Raw genomic sequence first — 20,318 nt, 5'->3', positions numbered from 1 at the left:
TACAACACATCTATGCATGAAAAAAGCAACAATAATAACTTAATATGCACACATTGAAAATATTATTCTATGGGATTATAGCTGTAGCCTTAGCATAGCTTGGAAGAGACATTTGCACATCCTATGAAATATTTCATTTACATAAATCCTCCAAAACCTTCACAGTGTTAGTATAATACTTGTCTTATTTTCATCCTCATTATTGAGGTCTATATGGAGTTAATTATAAAATACAACAGTGTATACATTTTTAATGGACCTCATTGCATTCAGATGTTTTTGTTTTCCAGCAGGGAAGTCCAATGGATCCAGTGGTAATGAAAAGGCCTCCACTTTATGGAATAGGGAATAGTCCCTACTCTCAGACACAGCAAAGCAGTCCTTATCCTGGCCAAGCATATGGACCTCCAGGACCACAAAGATATCCAATGGCAATACAGGGACGAACCCATAGTTCCATGGCAGGAATGCAGTATCCACAGCAGCAGGTTTGTGCTTTTAATTGTATACCTTAGTATTCTGCTGAATATTATGTAGCACATATTGACTTTTCAATAATATTGTGCAAAGGGCAGTAATGTGTAAACGTAATGAGCCCTAGCCGCCGTTATTTCAATTTACTGTAATTATTAATGTATTTCATGTTGCCATGGGTTATTATACATTGTAGTATGAACTAGCTTACTCCATAAAAATATTACATGGATAAAAAGCCTTAGAAAACAAGATTTAGAATGTGCTTTATGGTCATTGTTTGTACAGCCATTTTTATTGGTAATTATAATCCTGTAGGAATTTTGTTGGTTAATGTAGGCCTTCCAGTCTACCCCATGTCTGGTGTGCTTTTGGGAGTACAATGCTTGTTTAAATTTGCAATTACCAATTTTAGTTGCATGTTAAAGTAGAACTATAGGCAAAATCCTTTTTTCCCATTTTGGATAGTAGTAGAGGGTTATAACCCCGCCTGATTTGTTTTCCCCATCTGTGTCCCATTGGGGGAATTTCCCTTCACTTTCTGTCCTATAACCAAAACAGGAAGTGAGAGGAAATCCCTGTGGACCCCCAGGTCACCAGAACTGGTGTCCCCAATGGAAGATTTCCCCTCCTATTATTTTTCTGAGGACAACCCAAAATTTAGGGTTTTATTTACTTTTACTTTCCGTGATGATGGTAAACCGGACAAATAGAGAAGGTGGATCTCCCTAGCAGGGGCCCAAACACTGACAAGTATTTAAATGCATCTCCACTCTTTTCAAAAACCAGAAAGTAATCCAAAAGGCTAACGAGCCACTGGATTACTTTTACAGGCGATGGAAGGGGGTCCCACCCCTTCCTTATTTGGGCTCTCCCGTGCGATCGGAGAGCCCGGTTAGGATGTGACCAGCGGCATCCAGCTGTAGGCACACAGTGAGAAGAACCCATGTTGTTCCTCCCATTGTGTGACATCAGAAACAGGATGCCACGAGGATTTCCTTACTTCCTGTTTCGGTTCTCTGTTTACCTGTCCATTGCTGGCCAGACTGGCCTCCAGTGCAGCCGATCAGACACAGATCAGAGGAGAGATCTGGGGTTTAATAGACCTCAGATCTCTCCATAAAGAGGACCTGTCGCAGCCCATACTATTACAAGGGATGTTGTTAAACACTTGTAATAGCAATAAAGTTAATAAAAAAAAAAAAGTTCAGAGCTGGTTCACACTGGGACGACTTGTCAGGCGACTAGGTCGCCTGACAAGTCGCCGTGGGTCGACTGCCATAGATTAGCACAGGACCCGTTCTAATAGGAGCGACACAAGTCGCTCCGACTTAGAAAAAGGGTCCTGTACTACTTTGGGGCGACCTGGAGCAACCTGCATTGACTTCAATGATATGAAGTCCGTGTATGTCGCTCCGAGGTCGCGGTGCGCGCTGTGCACCGCGACTTCACAGGTCTCCCCGGCAAGTCGGGTTGCCTGTATGTGAACCGGCTCTAAAAGTACATTGTTAAAAAAGAAATAAATACAAAAATAATAAACTGAAAAAAAAAGTGCCCCATTTCCCTGTGCTAACACGCAAATGCGAAAGCACGCGTATGTCCCGCACGCATATAACGGCGATCGCACCCCACGTTGAGGTATCGCCACGAATATCAGAGTGAGAACAATCTTTTTAGCACAATCTTTTTAAACCGGACAAATAGAGAAAGTGAATCTCCCTAGCAGGGGCCCAAACACTGACAAGTATTTAAATGCATCTCCACTCTGTCAAAAACCAGAAAGGTTTGCCTTTAGTTGTACTTTTAAGCTGGTGAGTCTTAAAAGTAAATGGGTCCGTGGCACATGTAAAATATAGAAAATGTATTTGATTATTCTTCCAAGATTTCTAAATATTAAAATAGTGCACACATACTGTATGCCATTGCACCTGGCTGAGGTTCTCAGTATGTTACTAACCGGAAGGCCCTCCAGGCACATACAAGAAGTCTTGAAAACACGCAGGCGCCAATGATGTCAGATTTACTATTTGAAGAATAAGGATTGGGGATGACCTAGAGTTGCTTTAAAGCCACATCGTGATACTTCAAGTGACCCTGTCATGAGAATATAAGTGCTGCTTTTGCTGAACCTCTTTTGGAAATCAAAGTTGCCTGGTTGTGTTTACCTTCAGTACTTTCAGCACAAGCATGCTGAGCATAAGCGTCAGAATTTCTGTGCTGCCATCACAGACTAAGCTTTGTGAATGACAGGTGGAGACACAACGCTGAAACCGATGTCAGCAGTTGTATGGAACTTCACCAGAGCTGTAGCATCTGGGGAGGCTTTGAGAAGCCATTTTTTTATGCGTTTGCAGAAGACAACCCAATAAAAATACATTTAGATGTAAATAAGTAGTGGAGACCGGAGATGTATGAAAAGGATGGTGCCTGGTGTAGGGCTTTAAGATCTTAAACATCTCCAAACTGGAGTTGAAGGTTACCTAAAGTCTTCAACAAAGCTGCTTGACCCTTGAAAAGCCGGCTGTACATGCTGCTTTTATACAAACAATATATAACAAACTATTGCATTTTGACAGTTATAACAAACACAATATTTTAATGGTTTGCACTTATGATATGGTGATGTAATGGCAGCTTTTAAGCTTTGTACACCCTTCCATTCCACAAAGCTGGGTTAAATATAATATTTTATTCCCTGGATAAAGGGAATACAGCCAAGCTATCAAACCAGATGACTTTTTTTATTTTTTTTTATGCGTTTTATTCTTATGCTTTCATCTAAATGGCAATATTTTTTCCACTTATCAATCATAGTAGTTGTCCTTACTTGGTCCAGTTTTGTGACAGATGTCAGCTGCCCAGCTTCATGTTCATACAAAGCCAAGGTGGTTATATGAGATGATTTTTGGTATGGCGTTACAACATGTTAAGTAGATGAGTGTTGAGATTTCCTGTTCATTTGCTAATTGCTGTGTAATTGAAAATTATCCATAAGCAGGCAGTGACCTGGCACAGTGATTGGCTGCTGGCCCTTATCCTTCCTTTCACAGTGCTAATATAATTGGCTGAGCCACACTACAGTTATGATCACTAATATCCAACGAGGGAAAAAATGAATGGATAATTATAACACCAAATTTCTTTTGAATGGATAAAACCTCTGTCATACAGTTACTGTAGCTTGATCTTTCTCAGGTGCAAAGCCAATGTATCTAAGCTTTTCCGTATGAGCATAAAAGTCTAATTATTTTATAGTAGTAGTCAGATGTCTGAGCATGTTATAAGCAATGTATTATGGGAATTTAGTTACAATTTTTTTTTCTCCTCCAATTATCATTCATTTCATTAGAATAGTGTGTGTATTTGTATTTTTTTTTTTTTTTTTTTTATTTTGATCCCAGGAATCAGTTTGTGTAAATACACATAAAAGTATTTATATTTTTTGTGTGCAAGCTTTATACAGTATGTATAAAATTAACAAATTTAATCAAGACCGATTTAATTATTAATGGATTTTGTGTTTTTGAGATGAACATTTAGGTATTTGGTTAACTGATTAAACTGGCTATAATAAAAAAAAAAAAAAAAAAAACTGCTATGAATCATGCCCCATACACACGTGCAGATTATCTGCAGACTTTTGTCTGCAGACTTACCTTTTCTATGTAGTGCAAGGGCCTGCCGGATTGCACTAGGTTTGAGGTTTGACCTCATATTATATGGTTTTGGTAAGTCTACAGACAAAAGTCTGCAGATAATCTGCACGTGTGTATGGGGCATAACACAGATCTTTTAAGGGTCAATGCACACTGGCTTAACCACTTATCGCAAAGTGGCGTATGGGTACGTCAGCAGACTTTGCGGTGTTATAGCTAGAGCCATCACCCCGGTACTGTTGTTTAGAGCCGGCGGTTGGCTTTCTGGCGGTAACGACCGATCGTTACCCCGGCGAGCAGGAGGGGATGTAGCCCCCGCCACCTTCCGCGGCTTTGCCCGGGAGACCCGAGCACCCAGCCGGCACGTCCGCCGGCTGGATGAAATCCCGATCTAAGCCGGATTTAGGGGTTCTAAGTAGTTTTCTAGGAAAAAATACTGATTTTAACTTGTAAACAAAAAGTGTCAGAAATAGGCCTGGGGCTTAAGTGGTTAAAAAAAAAAAATGCTGCTCCTAGAGAAGCTTAGCATTTTGCCTTTAAAAGCGACTAATGCTATTTGTCTATGCACATAAGGCCGTTTAGAGGCATATTTTAAGCTCAGCGTTTAGAGCCAGAAAAAAAAATCCTTCTGTTTTGCGTTTTTGGAAGTAGCTTTCTGGCAAAACAAAAAGCTAAACCCTGCTAAAGGCTCCTAAATGCTAGTACAAAAAAACTAAAAAAAAAAAAATAGCATTTTTTCTGCCAAGAGCACTGATATTTTATTAAGCCAGTTAAATTAGGAGGGGACAAGGGTCCCCTTCTGCAGCATGCTGGCAAGACACACTTTTCTACCCAAGCTGTGGCTTATTCTTAATGAAAACATATTGTACAACTTTGCACATTTTCTGGTTTGATGAACCTGGAATGCATTTAGCTAATTGAAACTGAAAGTTCCATTGGGCTTTACCAATGTTTGGAATTTTTTTTTCTCTGAATTAGAATAGTAAACACATAAGAGAGGGGCAGTAGAGAATAAATGGCTAATCTTCCCAGACCTCATCTTCAGCTTGGTGCATGATATTAATGTAGATACAAGTGAAGTAAGGTTTCCAAGAATGGCCAACGCCAACAGTGCAAAATCCAAACAGATACAGTTGTAAAATATTGTGAAATATAGCATCACTGAAATCCAGCTTCTGAAAGTGCTAGCTGCCTGGTTGTGATGCTAATCCAATGGCTTCAATGTTGAGTCACTGACAAAGAGCAAGCATGCCGTTCAGGAAGTCTGAGTGAACTCCAGACTTCTAATCCCAAAAAGTACCAAACACTTATGATAACAACTAGCATTTCTAGAAGTAGAGGTCAGCATTGGCAGCTTTATTTAGGCTCCCTTTAACATTTGAAATGTGTTCCTGGTATCTCTGTCCCTGATTAGCTTTCGCTGCAATATAATTGGTTCCTCTCTTTAGGTGGGTATGGTAAAAAAAAAAAGTTACATCCTAGATGTCACTATAGCAAGCGCTGATTCACATCTCACATCTAATGCCTTAGATCAGCGGTTCTCAACTAGGGTTCCTCCAGAGGTTGCTAGGGGTTCCTTGAGCAATTTCTGCCTCTCAGATAGGTTCCCCTGACACCATTGATCTTTTTAGCTATCTGGAAGAGGGTCATTATGCCCACAAGTATAAGGAGCATTCATCCCACTGACCATCACACTAATGTATCATGAGTTGTAAATATAGTCATTTTTAGCAGGTGTTCCCTGAGACCTGAAAATTATTTCAAGGATTCCCCTGTGTTAAAAAAGGATGAGAAAGGCTGCCTTTGATTATGCACTTCAGACTTTGCTATGTGGCTGTAGGGGTGGCATGGCACACTCACCTCCCCGAAAGTGCACTGCTGTCATTATCAGGAGTTTGAGACAAAAGATATATTTTTCAGGGTACGTTTTTTTTTTTTACATGATCCATATAACGTAGCAAATATTCACTTTTTACTATGACGTGTACGGCGGAAATGTTCGTTTTTGATGCATCCGTTCATTGAAGATTTGTTTCCTTTTTTGTCCTATTCGTTATGTTGACCCGATTTTTTTGTTTTCAGAATTTTGTTTTGTATCTTCGGCATTTGTTTCCTCTGCTTGTTGATCTGGGTGGATACGTAAGCTTTTGCAGTTTTTCTGGAAGATTGCTATGTACTCAATATCAAATCGAACGGATTTGATTTTTTCGGACGCTAGCCCAACCCACCAAGGGAAATGGCAGGAGCTGATTAGATGATATTGGCTGGTGTCATGGGCATCCAAATTGATGAATGGAACAAAATTCAGATCCATTCGTTACCCAAATATTATCAAACAAATTTAAAAATTGAATTAATTTCTCCATGGGCCTGAACTCCTATTTTTTTTTTTTCTTTTTTTTTTTTTTTTGTTGTATGTGTGTTAGTAGGTATGGATAAAATTATTCCTTGTGCAGAGTAATGTATTGTATTGGGATATTTGTTTTGTTTATATGTGTAACAATAAAATAAAAATTTAACTGTTAAAAAAAAATAAAAAAGATGCGGTCATCCAAATAAACAAATGCATTTATTTCATAATTATTTTTAATTTTTTCTCAATTCATTGACATTTATTAATCCATTGGGAGATTCATATAAATGTGTGAATCTCTGAAAATTTTTGTTCAAAAAAAGAAACAAAACAAAACTAGTTTGTGTACTTTTTAGTTCAGTACTACTCAAAAGTCCATAAACAAATGTGACAAGTGTACCTAGTATCTGTTTTTATAGGCAGTATGTAGAATTGTTAGGAACCCTGGTGATGATTTCATGTAAAATTGCGGGAAAGATGCAAAAACTTATAGTAAACACTATTCTTTCATTTTCTTTCATATTCTTTCTTAAGTCCTCCTTATGTTTTAAAGCTTCATTTTGTTCCGTTTTTTTTTTTTTTTTTGTTTTTTATACTCTTTGGGTACAGTGGAATTCATTTTTTTTTTACCCTCTAACATTTCAATTATTGAATAAGCTCAGATAAACCCTGTACTGCTTTAAGGAATAACATTGTAAATACTGCCTTCTAATTCAGCCTTGGTAAATGTGAGTGGCCTGTAGGAAAGTTTTTTGGCTCAGATCCTGCATAGCATTACTGCATTCTGGAAAGAGGATATTTTGGACTTAGTGGGTAGCTTTCCAACTTGGAGATGTTGGACTGTTTCCAAAGAAAGTAATTTACTGTTGGCTTGGCAGGTTATGTACACAAACTTTTGCAAAAAGGTACTATATTAATTTCAGGCTCGAGTTTCTAAAGATCTTCTAAAAGAAGGAGCTCACGTTTTTCTACAGTTCCTAATAATCCTAGGGACACTATTTATTTATTTAATTTTTTTTTAAGTTTCATCATTTGTGCTTGTGATAGTTTCCTACTGTGATGGCAAGATATAATTTTAGTTTCCATTGAATGACAATCTAGATAGCAGTGGTTATATTTTTGCCTTGCACCACGCTCTACAAATAGCTTTCATAAATGCTAATGTGTATCTGCTCTTTTTGTATATCACAAGGGCTTTTTTTTTCTGGAAAACAAAAAAGAAAAGTGGTATCAAGCTTTAAATTTTAGTACTGAGTATTACTAATGGTTGATAGTTATTTCTGTTCTGTAATGCCTGAAAAGCAAAAGACTAGCCGTGAAAAGGTTGTACCTACAGTATGGAAGGATCTTTATCCGTTTAGCTATTGCTATAAATACATAATATTGGTTGCAATAGAAAATTGCTGTAAGCATATCCCTTTTTTTTTTTTACCTGGTAATCCTGCAAATACACAATTCTTGTCTCATCATGCATTTACTAGTTTCTCCATCTATGGGGCAAGCCATTGCTGTCACACAGGCTGGACTCCAAACATTAAAAAAAGGTAGAAAAAAAGTAACCATGTTCCAAAATGGCCATTTATTTATCACTTCCCATCCGCCGTACGTATATAAACGTCTTCAGATGGGACGGGTGAAATCTCTGCAGCAATGATTGAGATATCATCCTCTTCTAGGGCCAGCGATTCTGCACACAGTAAAAGTAATCCGAAAGGCTAACGAGCCACTGGATTACTTATACAGGCGGTGGAAGGGGGTCCCACCCCTGCCTTATTTGGGCTCTCCCGTGCGATCGGAGAGCCCGGTTAGGATGTGACCAGCGACACCCAGCTGTAGGCACACAGTGAGAAGAACCCATGTTGTTCCTCCCATTGTGTGACATCAGAAACAGGATGCCACAAGGATTTCCCTACTTCCTGTTTCGGTTCTCTGTTTACCTGTCCATTGCTGGCCAGCAAAGCGGCCAACCAGACTCCAATGTAGCCAATCAGACACAGATCAGAGGAGAGATCTGGGGTGTAATGGACCTCAGATCTCTCAATAAAGAGGACCTGTCGCAGCCCATGCTATTACAAGGGATGTTGTTAAACCCTTGTAATAGCAATAAAGTTTATAATAATAATAAAAAAAAAAAAAGTTAAAAGGACATTGTTAAAAAAATAAATACAAAAATAATAAAATGGAAAAAAGAAGTGCCCCTATTTCCCTGTGCTAACACGCAAATGTGAAAGCACACGTAGGTCCCGCACGCATATGTAAACGGTGATCGCACCACACGTTGAGGTATCGCCACGAATATCAATCTTTTTAGCACTAGACCTCCTGTGTGACTCAACGCTTTTAAAGCATTGCCTGTAAATATTTTTAGGTACTGTAATTTGGGGCTGTTCCATGGGCGCACGTAATTTTCATGTTTGGTATCTAGTTACTCGGCGTAACATCATCTTTTATAGTCTATTTTATAGTCCAGCAAAAAATACTGATTTTTAACTTGTAAACAACATGTTCGAAATAGGCTTGGTCCTTAAGTGGTTAAGCCGGCCATACATGGTTTCTTTTTTTCATTCAGCCAGTGGACTGAAAAAAACAAACTGGACCAATTCCCTCATCTATACATTTAAGGTGGATGGGTGAATGCTCCCTATAGCGCCATTGTATTCTGACAGTGGGGAGACTCCCCTGCTGTCAGAATACACAGACCAGCATGCTGGATGAGCAACTTTTACCCGACTGAGTGACGAAACAAAAGCCGATCGGTAGATCGACTTCTGTTCAACTGCAGAGGCCACAGATGGATCAAAGTTCAGCCAGTCCCTGCTAAACCAGCCACATTCTATCCATCTATGGCCACCATTACTGGTCCATCACCCAAGGCTTTTGACATATGACTACACCTAACAAGCTCGCTTGTTCCTGTATTTTTTTTTTTTCTATTCATTTTTGATATTTTACAGCTTATGTAAGGTGTCACAAGTAAAAATCATGTATTCTTCTATATGCAGCTATTTAGATACAAAGTATTAATCAGTATGTGGTATTCACTTTTTATCTTCCACTTTATATTCTTCAATTAGCTGCAAAGCTCCCGGTAAATCACCAGAATGCATAAAATGCGCTCAAATTAGAATATAATTTAGTCACCTGTGGTGCGATTTTTGCTCAGTAAGAGCTACTCTATTCTAGAGAATGATCCCCTTTGTGTATAGTTAAGATGTTTTGTTTTTCTGACAAACTCTATAAGTAAATCTCTCGACCTTTAGCCTGATAGTTTATTTGCCAGCAGAGCCGTTTGATACAGTATCTTAACAGTCTCGTTTTACCCAATGGGGAGCATTTTATTCTATGTATTATTGCTGTTGTTGTTTTTATTATTATTGTTGCTATTACAGCTCCCTTTCATTATTCCTAAGTGTTACCTCGTGGAAGGTTTCATTAACTTGCTATACTGGTACAAGCCGTAAAAGGCATAGTAAAATGCGTATGTAAGAACTTACACCTTTCAGAACGAATAAGACAGCAACCTATCTTTATTTTGTTATATGTTTCACCACACAAATCTTTTCTTTGACATCTTAAGAGGGATTATAGAAAAAAAAAATAGAATTTGGAAAAAAAATAAAAAATAAAACCTTTCTTTCATCATTCTTTTGGAAATAGTGGAATGAAAAGTGCTTATGAACTCCCAGTGGACTTCTGAAATTTTAGGGCTATGGTAAATGCAGTGCTGAATGGCTTTGTTTTTCTATTATATTTTAGAGTGTTTTGAAACAAAAAAAGTTATACTTTTGCTGTAAACTGGGGATGCTGCAGCTTTTAAGCCGTTCCTATGAGTTTTCGTAATATTACGAGACCTATGCAGTAGCCATTATGAGAAAGTTTTACAGCATTCTGCAGTATATGCAAAAATTGTAATTATCTTGTATTTGGTTGGCTGTTTGTATATAGTTCATATTGTATATAGCGATACAGGAAGTATTAATTTTTTTTTTTTTCTGTGGAGCTTGGTATAGCTTTTTTTTTTTTTTTTTTTTTTTGCATAATCCTTCCATCCCCACCCCATGTAAAAACATGTGAAAGTCTTTCAGAAAAAAAAAAAAAATCAGGAAAAAATGTACTCCCCCTTGCACCCGTACCTCACGATCACTTGCCTAGGTAAAGATGAAAATACTGGGTTTTCCCCAGGGATTTTGGGTCATCCCTGGGGATCATTCTGGGGATTATGCATCCCATGAGATTATGCTTCTAGAGTTCTGGAGTGTGGTGTTCTGCAATTTGGGATCCAGAGTATTCCCAGGATCCCATGGGGAAGCCCAGTGACGGCAGTGGGGCTTACAGGAAGCGACTGAAAGACCAAAATGAAAATGTTTTAATAAGGAATTGGGTACTACAATCCTATTAAGAATTCGAGGAAAGGTGTAAAAAAATGTCTTGTGCCTCCATACAAAAGGTATAACCTTAAGCATAACTAGAGCAATCTGAAACCATTTTTTTCTTGAAAAAAAAAATGGAGCCAAATGTCTCCTGAGCAGTGCGCAAAAGTGGCAGTTGCTTAGTGCATCATTTGCAAGCAGCAGATTTCATTTTTTTATATATTTTTTTTTTTTTTGCTTGCCTAAACCAGGGATCCTCAAACTACGGCCTTCCAGCTGTTGTGGAACTGCACATCCCATTAGGCACTGTAAAATTCTTAGGCTTCTTTCACACGAACGATCCAATCAGATCCGCCAGTCAGTTTTTTAGGTGAAACTGAGACCTCTCCGCTGACACCCGCTGCCATTCGCATCTGATCCTGTCCGTGAAATCCGGACGGATGGAAACCCTATATTCCATTCGTGCAGGCGGTCCGCTCTCATCCAATTCCCCCATAGAGAGCAGCGGGGCTCTGACATCTCCCTCTCCACACACAGAGCAGAGAGGGAGCTGTCACCTTCCTGCTCAACGGGGATCAGTGTATCGATCCCCCGCTTAGCAGTAGGGAGTCCGCCTACAAAGGCGGACTGTGTGAAAGAAGCCCTACATTCACAGACATGACTAAGCATGATGAGAATTGTAGTTCTTGAACAACTATGGAGGGCCATAGTTGGAAGACCCCTGCCCTAAACTCTCACTCTCTCTTAAATATATGTAATACACACACCCAACGCTGCTGTAAAATTTCACTGCAGAAGAAACCGAGTTGTCATCCTGTTACAGGGGATCACGGGAAACAAAAAAAAAAGTTCCTTTTTCAGAGCATTGGTGTTAGGCTGGCCATACCTGGTTTCTTTTTTTTTTTTTTTCTTTTTTTTTTCAACCAGTGGACTGAAAAAACAAAACTTAACTGATTCCCCCCCATCTACACATTTTAAGGTGGATGAAGGAATGCATGCAGCCATTGGCTGCAGCTGCTGGACAAACAACTTTTATCTAACTGGTTGGTTGAACAGAAGCCAATCGGTAGATCAACTTCTGTTCAGTTGTGCAATTTGGGATCTGGAGTTTTCCCAGGATACCATTGGGAAGCCCAGTGACCACAGTGGCATCTACAGGAAGCTACTGCAAGCACTTTTTACATTTTTTTTTTTTTTTTTTTTTTGTTCCTTTAATTTTCTTTAATCTTTATACATGGGGGACAGAAAATGCACCAGTCTACACCCTGCCACAGCATGTAATGAGCTCCTCTTAGTAAAAAAAAAAAGGAATGGCTTCAGCTTTGTCTCCTACCCATGGGAGAAACCCATTTACCAGTTTCGCCCAGTAGGGGCCTTATCAGAGGCCTCTATGATTAAGTCCTTGCTGGGTGAAACCTATTAGAGGGGTTCACCCATGGGTAGAAGACCAAAGTGAAGCCATTTTTGTAGTGAGGAGCTGAGAGAATGGGCACCATTTTGTTGTAGTCCTTGGATGTGTCTGACGAGCCAGTATCAAACTCAAACAGCACCCCCGCAAACATTGTGGCCAGTCAGCTGGGATAACAGATTGGGGCATTTGAGCAGTATCCATTTTATTAGCTTTTTTGTTTCTTTACATGGGGGTTTGAAAGATAAATGGACCCTCCATTTTTACTCTCTGCCCTGAAGGAAAATGGCCCTGCTAATACAAGCCTACATCTCGTGATCATGCAAGCTTCTTGCTGTGTTGATACCAACCCATAAGCATGAGGTCGAACGTATTCCTGGTGCCTATGGGAAAGGTAATCTGGAAATGCAGGAGGTGTGCCTCTATAGAAAACTTTCTTGAGCAATATTTCCTGTTGAAGTAATTTAAATGAAAGTTTGGGAACTGAAGCATAGAATTGTTCCAGGATCCAGTTACCCTAATGAAGCTCTAAAATGCAATCATTGTGGGCTGGACACTCCAGAATGAAGATGAGGAGTTTCTTGACCCTTCTTGTGTCTTAAATGGAGAAGAGACCTTGCACAACATGAGACTCATTATAAATTATTTAAACCTGAACGATCATAAACCACAAAACCACAAAACCAATTAATGAACAAAAATCGGATTTTAATAGTGTTGCTTTTTAAGTGCAGTTTCCCTGCTTAAAAAAAAAGCTTCCCAGTAGTGTCACAGCCCTAGCTCTGTTTGAAAAAGGCTGATGTAAGGGAATGTATTAATGGTAAACACAATGGGGATGATTTACTAAAGGCAAATAGGCTGTTCGCTTTGTAAAGGAAATTTTCATTTGGTTAGTGAATGACTTTCATCATCCAATCATTTGAAAGCAAAAATACAGTTTTTATTATTTTTAGTGCTGGTGATTATTTTACCTTGTTTTTTTATCCTTTTCATCTCATTTTCTTAGAAAAATTCCCTTGCAAAATGAACGGTCTGTATGCTGTCAGTAAATTAACCCATATGTATAAGTCTGTTGACCAAGTCTCCACTTGTGTCCTTCATCTCCCAACAGTCACTGAACCCACTCTCTTAAAAGAAAGGTATATCAAGCACAAACAGAGCTTTTTCTAACAAGTGTAATTCTGATGCCACTACAATCTCTACCACACTGTCTTATTTATTATTTATTACAGGTACTTTATAAAGCGCTGTCAATTTATGCAGCTCATTACATATACAATATATTGAGCATTTACATCGGTCACTGCCCTCAAGGAGCTTACAATCTAAGGTCCCTAACTCACATTCATTCATAATAGGGCCATTTTAGATAGGAGCCAATTAACCTACCAGCATGTCTTTTGAGTTTCAGAGGAAACCGGAGTACAAGGCTTCTAAACACTACAGGTCTGGTTAAAAAACACAACCCCTTGTATCTTTGGACAACAAGCAGAGACGGTATAAAGTTTTCCTATACCACTGATGAGCATTAGTAAGGTAACCCTAATTTGCACCTGCCCTGAATTAGTCTAGGTACTTAACTGACAGTAAACCTAGAATCACTAAAGGCCCGTAGACACAAGTCAAAATTCGGCCGGGAATTTTCGTCCGACGACCGATCTGCTGATTTTCGGCTTGTTAGTATGGGGCTCTCGACAACCGACTCCAGTCCACCGTCAAAACACGTCCGATTTCCGTGCAGTCAGTACAGATTTCGACAGGGAAAAATCTTATGAGCAAGACTAGGCATGCTCAGAGATGAAAGAACACAAAGAAAGCAATCCAACACATGACATCACTTCTGAAGTAGAATTCTGTCGGACGACAACATTCGTGTGCAGTCCATTCCAACCAACAGACACCACTCTGGACAAAAGACGGACGACCGGTCAGCGGAAATTCGTTGCGTGTGTACGAGGCTTTAGGCTGGATACACACTACACAACTTTTGTTGTTAGATTTCCTTTAGATTTACCTTCAACTATGTAGTGCTAGGGCTTGTCTGATTGCATACAAATTGAAAGTGTTTGGGTTTGACCTCCTATTATATGGTTTTGGTAAATCTAAATGAAAAAATCTACAGACAATTGTATAGTGTGTATCCAGCTTTAAACAGCACAGTGGCTAATTGGTTAGCACTTCTGCTTAGTCGGGTCATCAGTTTAAATGTCAACCATGGCACTGCCTGCCTGGAGTTTAGATGTTATCCCTGTGCCTATATGGGTTTCCTCCAGCAGGCTTGATCAGCCCACCAGCTTGTTGACATTTGTTGGCAACTTGGGGCAATTTTTAGGCATTTTGCAAAGGCACCTGAGAATAAAACCGAGGATACCCTTATTGAAAAAAGGCTGATGTAAAGCTAGGTTTTATGCCAGAAGGATACACAGAAAAGTAACAGAACAGGCTGCCCAATAGTAACCTAGACCTGTTCTTTTAGTACAGTCCAGGGTAATGGATTTATTATATCTCTGCTACTGTAGTAAGTATCTTGTAACCAATTTTTTCTGCTTTAAACAAATGCATATTTGCGCGTAACCACTAAAAGACCAGGCCTATTTCTGAGATTTGTTGCTTACAAGTTAAAAATCTGTATTGTTTTTGCTAGAAAATTACTTAGAACCTAAAAACATTATACATTATGTATACATACATACATACATACATACATACATACATACATACATACGTAACTTACTTATGCGTTTTCTATCGTGTGCAAGCTCACGGAGACAGGGGCACTTTAAAAAAAATGTTTTCGAATTTATTTATTTATTTTTTTTAACACTGTTTTTTAAAAGCATTTGCTTTTGCACGTGAGGGATGGGGCGCTTTAAAAAAAAAAATGTTTTCCTTTATATTTTTTTTATTTTTACACTGTTGCTTTTTAAAAAAAAAAAAAAAAATTCTGATCACTTTTATTGCTGTCGTAAGGAATGTAAACATCCCTTGTGACAGTAATAGGCAGTGACAGGTGCTCTTTATGGAGGAATCTAGGGTCTAAAAGACCCCAGAGCCCTTCTCTGCACTTGAAAGTATTCAGAACGCCAAGATTTGCGTTTTTAAATACTGTGCATTTTTTAAACTGGTGCCATTGGTTGCAGAGTAAACCGGCAGTGATGGTGTGATGACGCTTCTGGGTTACTCACAGCTGATTCCAGCTGATTCCAGCTTTGTTCTGGTCTCCATCCAGCCAGCAGATGCGCCGGCTGGTGCCTCGGGTCTCTTGGTGGGACAGAAGAGCTCGGGCGAGAGGCGCGGAAGGTGTCGGGAGGGGGACGGGGCTTCCCTCCGCTGGTTGTAACAACAGCCGAGCGGCTGATTAGCCATACCGGTTGTTATTACAAACAGGCCAGCTGTCGGCTCTAAAAAAAAAAAAAAAAAACCGTATGTGATTTTTGCGGCAAGTGGTTAAATTAAGACTAAGACACTTCTTTCTACCCTGAAAATAATTGTTGCCTATATTTAACTAATCTAAAGCCGCTCCGGTCTGGTCACGTGATCCATTCCCAGTTCCGGCTTCAGTGTAGAAGAGGGACAGCTGAAAACAGCTGCCCAATGATAAACCAATGGGTGACATCATTGCCCAGGCTCTGCAGTGGTTGTGGTCCCTGCCTCTCCTCTACGATGAAGGTGGCGCTGGGGACCCAATCATGGGACTGGACTGGAGCAGCTCAGAATAGAGAAGTATAGACATATTTTCTTTTATAGGGTAGATAGAAAATTCTTTGAATGAGAGTGAGATTTAGGCTTAGTTAGAATTTGACTGGAATTCCACTTTAAACGTTGATAGATTTGATACTGACTGCTGTGTTAATCTATTTAAATCCAGAGTTTTAAACCTCATGATAACCAGCACATCATGCTGTGTTCTCTAAACAGCTGTAAAGTGTACAGTTTGCAGCAGCACATTTGTGACCTACAGTTTCATATTGGTATTGACTAAGAGATTGTTTTGATTTGGAAGAGGTCTCTTGGGGAATATCTTAGGCAAGAACGCCTTCATCTTGCTTAGATCTTATGATAGTTTGGTGAGCTTTGAGTGCATGACAGGAATAATTTATTACTTACAAAGTCTTTCTAGTATTAAAGGCGTTTTATGGAAAATGTTCAAAATTGTGGATTGAAGGATAGATCTTTAGAATTGTTTTGAAGTAGGTCCCTTCTGGGGGCCCTTCAGCCCACTTTCCGGTTGGTAGAACGACTTTAGTTTATTGTTAAGCATCTCTTGGATTTGGAACATACCTCCCTTATCCCTGTACATTAGCTACCATTGTAAAATGGTGGTTGATGCCATCAATTCTCCTTAAAGCGGAGTTCCCGCCACAAAAAAAAAATTTCAATGAACATACCCCCGGGACAGTCAGGGCTAGAACATTCCACAATGGTTAGCCTCTGATCTGTCCCGGTTCGCACTTGCCTGCAAGAAGAAATACTCACTTTTAAAATTTCTTCTCCAGCGTTGCCATCTCTGTTGTGAGCAGCTGAAGCCAGCGCATCCTCTTCTGCGTCCTCTTCTGTGTCTTCTTCTCCCTCTCATCACTTCCGGTGCGGCGCCGCATTCCTCCACAGCTTCTGGGCATGCCCAGAAGCTGTTTAGCAGGGAATGTGGCATCGCACCGGAAGTGACGATCGGGGCCGGTGCCGTCGCATTGACTCCTGGGAGCGATTGACGTTCAGCTCCCAGGAATCATTGCAAACCGGAAGTGACAGCGCGGGCCGCAGCTGCTGAGGGAGGAAGTGTAAGAAAGGTGAGTATTTCTTTCTACAATAAAAAGGTAAGTAAAAAAAAAAAAAAATCCTAAATATACATTTCCTTTTCAAGTGAAGAAAAGCAAGCGGATGGCCACAAAATTGATTATGTCGATTTTGTGGCCGGAACTCTGCTTTAAATGTGGTTGTGTTGTCCTGATGCTGTAACATTGGTACTTTTTTTTTTTTAATATGTCATTTTTAGTAAAGGGAGAGAAAGGTGCAGCAGTTGAATGTGAGAACAATGGTGCTGACCAAGGTCTGAAGAACCTGGCAAAGCTTGAGGCCTGCGCAGTGGTACTGCCAGAGAAAGTCAGGAGGCTAATCTTTATTTTATATACAGTATATTTTTTTAAGTTGTAGTGGAAACCCCTGCAAAAGCAACAGTTTTTGGTGGAACTTTTACTTTCTCCTTTAAATAAGTGTGCCAACAAGCCATTAAACAGGATTTCCTGGCTGGACTGAATGTATTGGAAAGCACTACACCTTGAGTGAAAACCCCTGGAATAACACACTGGTTTAATATTTTTTTAATATCTGTCTTGAGTTCAGCTTAACATTTTGGTAAGCCTAATATTCAGTTCAAGTTACGCGTAACTTAAGTGTGTGCTGACATGCTTGGTAAGGCGTCATAGTTTTCTGTCCAGCTCATACCTCACTGGATATTTTTAAGCATTGCTTGCGTTACTAAGCTATTGCTACTTCAAAGCAGTTTTGGGTTATGTTGTATCATGGAAATGGCATTAACCTTTTCGCTGCTGCCAACATTCTGTTTGCCAGTACTACGGGCATATTAATATTCTTTTCCAGGTGAATCTTCTGCTGATGGGTCTACATTCATTTTTTTTTTTATAGTGTAGATTAATCCATTATGGTATGACATATAGACTTTTGTAAAACAAGTTGCGCTAAATGTGATCTATGGAGGTATAAAGTCCACAAAGTCCCAATATTGATGACAGATGGAAAATATCCTGGGTAAGATCCTGAACCCGACTCCAATTTTTTTTACCATATGACATATAGACTACTACTAACCTAATAATTATTTTTACGTGCTGGGTTTTTGCTTCGATCAACATCCCCTATGTTAGCAATTTTGGCATTTTCTGAGGCTGCAGTTGCTCTTAAAGCAGATGTAAGCTCAATCACTAAAATTGTATATATTCTTTAACCTCTTCAGCTCTAGAAGGTTTACCCCCTTCATGACCAGGCCATTTTTTTGTGACCCAGCACTGCTTTACTTGAAAATTGATGTCATTTTGTTCCCACAAATATAGCTTTCTTTTGGTGGTATTTGATCACCTCTGCGGTTTTTAGATTTTGCGCTATAAACAAAAAAGTGACAATTTTGAAAAGAACACAATTTTTTACTTTCTGCTATAAAACATTCCCAATAAAAAAATTTAAAAAATCACATTTTTTTTATCAGTTTAGACCAAATTAAAAAAAATATATATATATATGTTTTACTTTCTGCTATGAAACATACCCAATCATCAGTTTAGGCCAATATGTATTCTGCTACATGTTTTTGGTTAAAAAAAAAAAAAAAAAAAAAAATTCCCAATAAGTGTATATTGATCGGTTTGCAAAAAAGTTATAGCGTCTACAAACTATGGGATATTTTTTTGGAATTTTAATTTATTTTTTACCAGTAATGGCGGCGATCAGTGACTTATAGCGGGACTGCAACATTGCTGCAGACAAATCAGACATTAAGTGACACTTTATGGGGACCAGTGACACCAATACAGTGATCCGTGCTCATACAAATGCACCGTCACTGTATTAATGACACTGGCTTGGAAGGAGTTGACATCAGGGGCGATCAAAGGGTTAAATGTGTCCCTAGGGAGTGCTTTCTGTGTGTGTGGGGGGGTGCTTGTACTGTGGGAAGACAGAGATCCGTGTTCCTGCTTAGCAGAAACACAGGATCTCTGTCTTCCCTTGTCACAGAACGGCAATCTACCTTGTTTTATATAAGCAGCTGCCTATGTTCTGCCTCTGTCGGGAACGATCGGTGGGTCCCGGCGGACATCGGGTGCGCTGGACTCGCTGATTGGCTCCTGCTGTGTCCAATCACAGTGGGAGCTGGTCGCCAGCGGCGCACGACCACGCAGCAAACCCAGAAGTCCCAAAGACATACATGTACGTGATTTCACCTGTAGGAGCCGCCGCCCCACAGCACATATACGTGGGCGGTCAGCAAGCAGTTAAAATAGGAATGTAATTTTTAAAAATTGTTTTCAATCTTTTTATATCGTAAACTTTTATTAAAATAAAACCTAGTGTTCCTGCCATGAAGGTCCTTTTTTTGTCCTTTCTTGTTATGGACAGTCTCCCTGCTGTGCTCCTGCATTGTGATCCTATCACATGTGCCCCTGGTAGAGTCTGTCTACAATTGACTATGCTGATCCAGAGGAATGATGTGTAACCAATATAGAAGCAAGTGCTTGTAGACAGTAAGTGGCCGAAAGGCTGGAGGAGATCAGCAGTACTGAGAAACAAAATAAAAAAGTGAAAAAACAGAACGGAAATAAAAAAATACTGACAATTGTTTTGATATACAGAGACTTGACAAACTAAATATCTTCCCATTAGTGTTTAGAACTACTTGAAGAGCTGAGTCCCAATTCCTGGCAAATACCTGCACACTATCTAGCCACCTCTAACTTTTAATAGTACCTGAAAAAAATTCCTGAAACAGAAGAAAAAAGGCAGGCAATTAAAGTGTTCAGGAACTAAATAAATTACATGAAATTTAATTCAGGATAGGAAATTTCGGATACTGTGCAAAAATGTTGCTGAAGAAAAAAAGTTAATATAGGATGCACCAGCACTATTTAAAGTGCTTGTAAACCCCAATCATGGACTATGAGCAAAGCCCATATATCTGTAGTGTTTACTTATCTCTCTCCAAAGCTCTAAGTGTCATTTCTCTCCAGAGCTTTGTTCCTCTGTTATCAGCATGAGTCACTGCTGAGAAGTTTTTCTGACACGTGAGACACATGTTTGCTTTGCTGACACCCGCCTCCCCATAGGGGCCAATGAGGGACCCATTCGGGTCCACCAGAAAAGCAGACAAGAGGACCCGATTGGTCGGATCCTGTGAAAGGGGCCTTAGGATCATACATTTGTTTATTTGAAGGTAAATGGATTGTGTCACTGTTGTAGCATGTTTACATACTGTAAATCAGGACCCTTTGCATATACAGACAGAAGCTAAATGTATCCTTTATGGAAGTGGTTGTCAACTTATGAGCTAA

At 39.5% G+C, this 20,318-nt stretch overlaps 1 protein-coding gene across 2 annotated transcripts in view; it reads left to right on the top strand.

Annotated features, from left to right (window-relative positions):
- ARID1B (AT-rich interaction domain 1B) overlaps positions 1-20,318 on the top strand; it is a 584,054-nt gene that overhangs the window by 43,947 nt on the left and 519,789 nt on the right. The window contains exon 2 of one of the 2 annotated variants that reach the window (XM_082250153.1): positions 294-488. In XM_082250153.1, the coding sequence (XP_082106279.1) occupies positions 294-488 (195 nt within the window). Of the gene's footprint in view, positions 1-290; positions 489-20,318 lie in introns of both variants that reach the window. The other variant, XM_082250154.1, reaches the window with a different exon arrangement.

Source organism: Pelophylax lessonae, assembly GCF_965119305.1.
Source record: "Pelophylax lessonae genome assembly, chromosome: 3".
NCBI classification, from domain to species: domain Eukaryota; kingdom Metazoa; phylum Chordata; class Amphibia; order Anura; family Ranidae; genus Pelophylax; species Pelophylax lessonae.
This window is presented reverse-complemented; position numbering and strand designations above follow the sequence as displayed.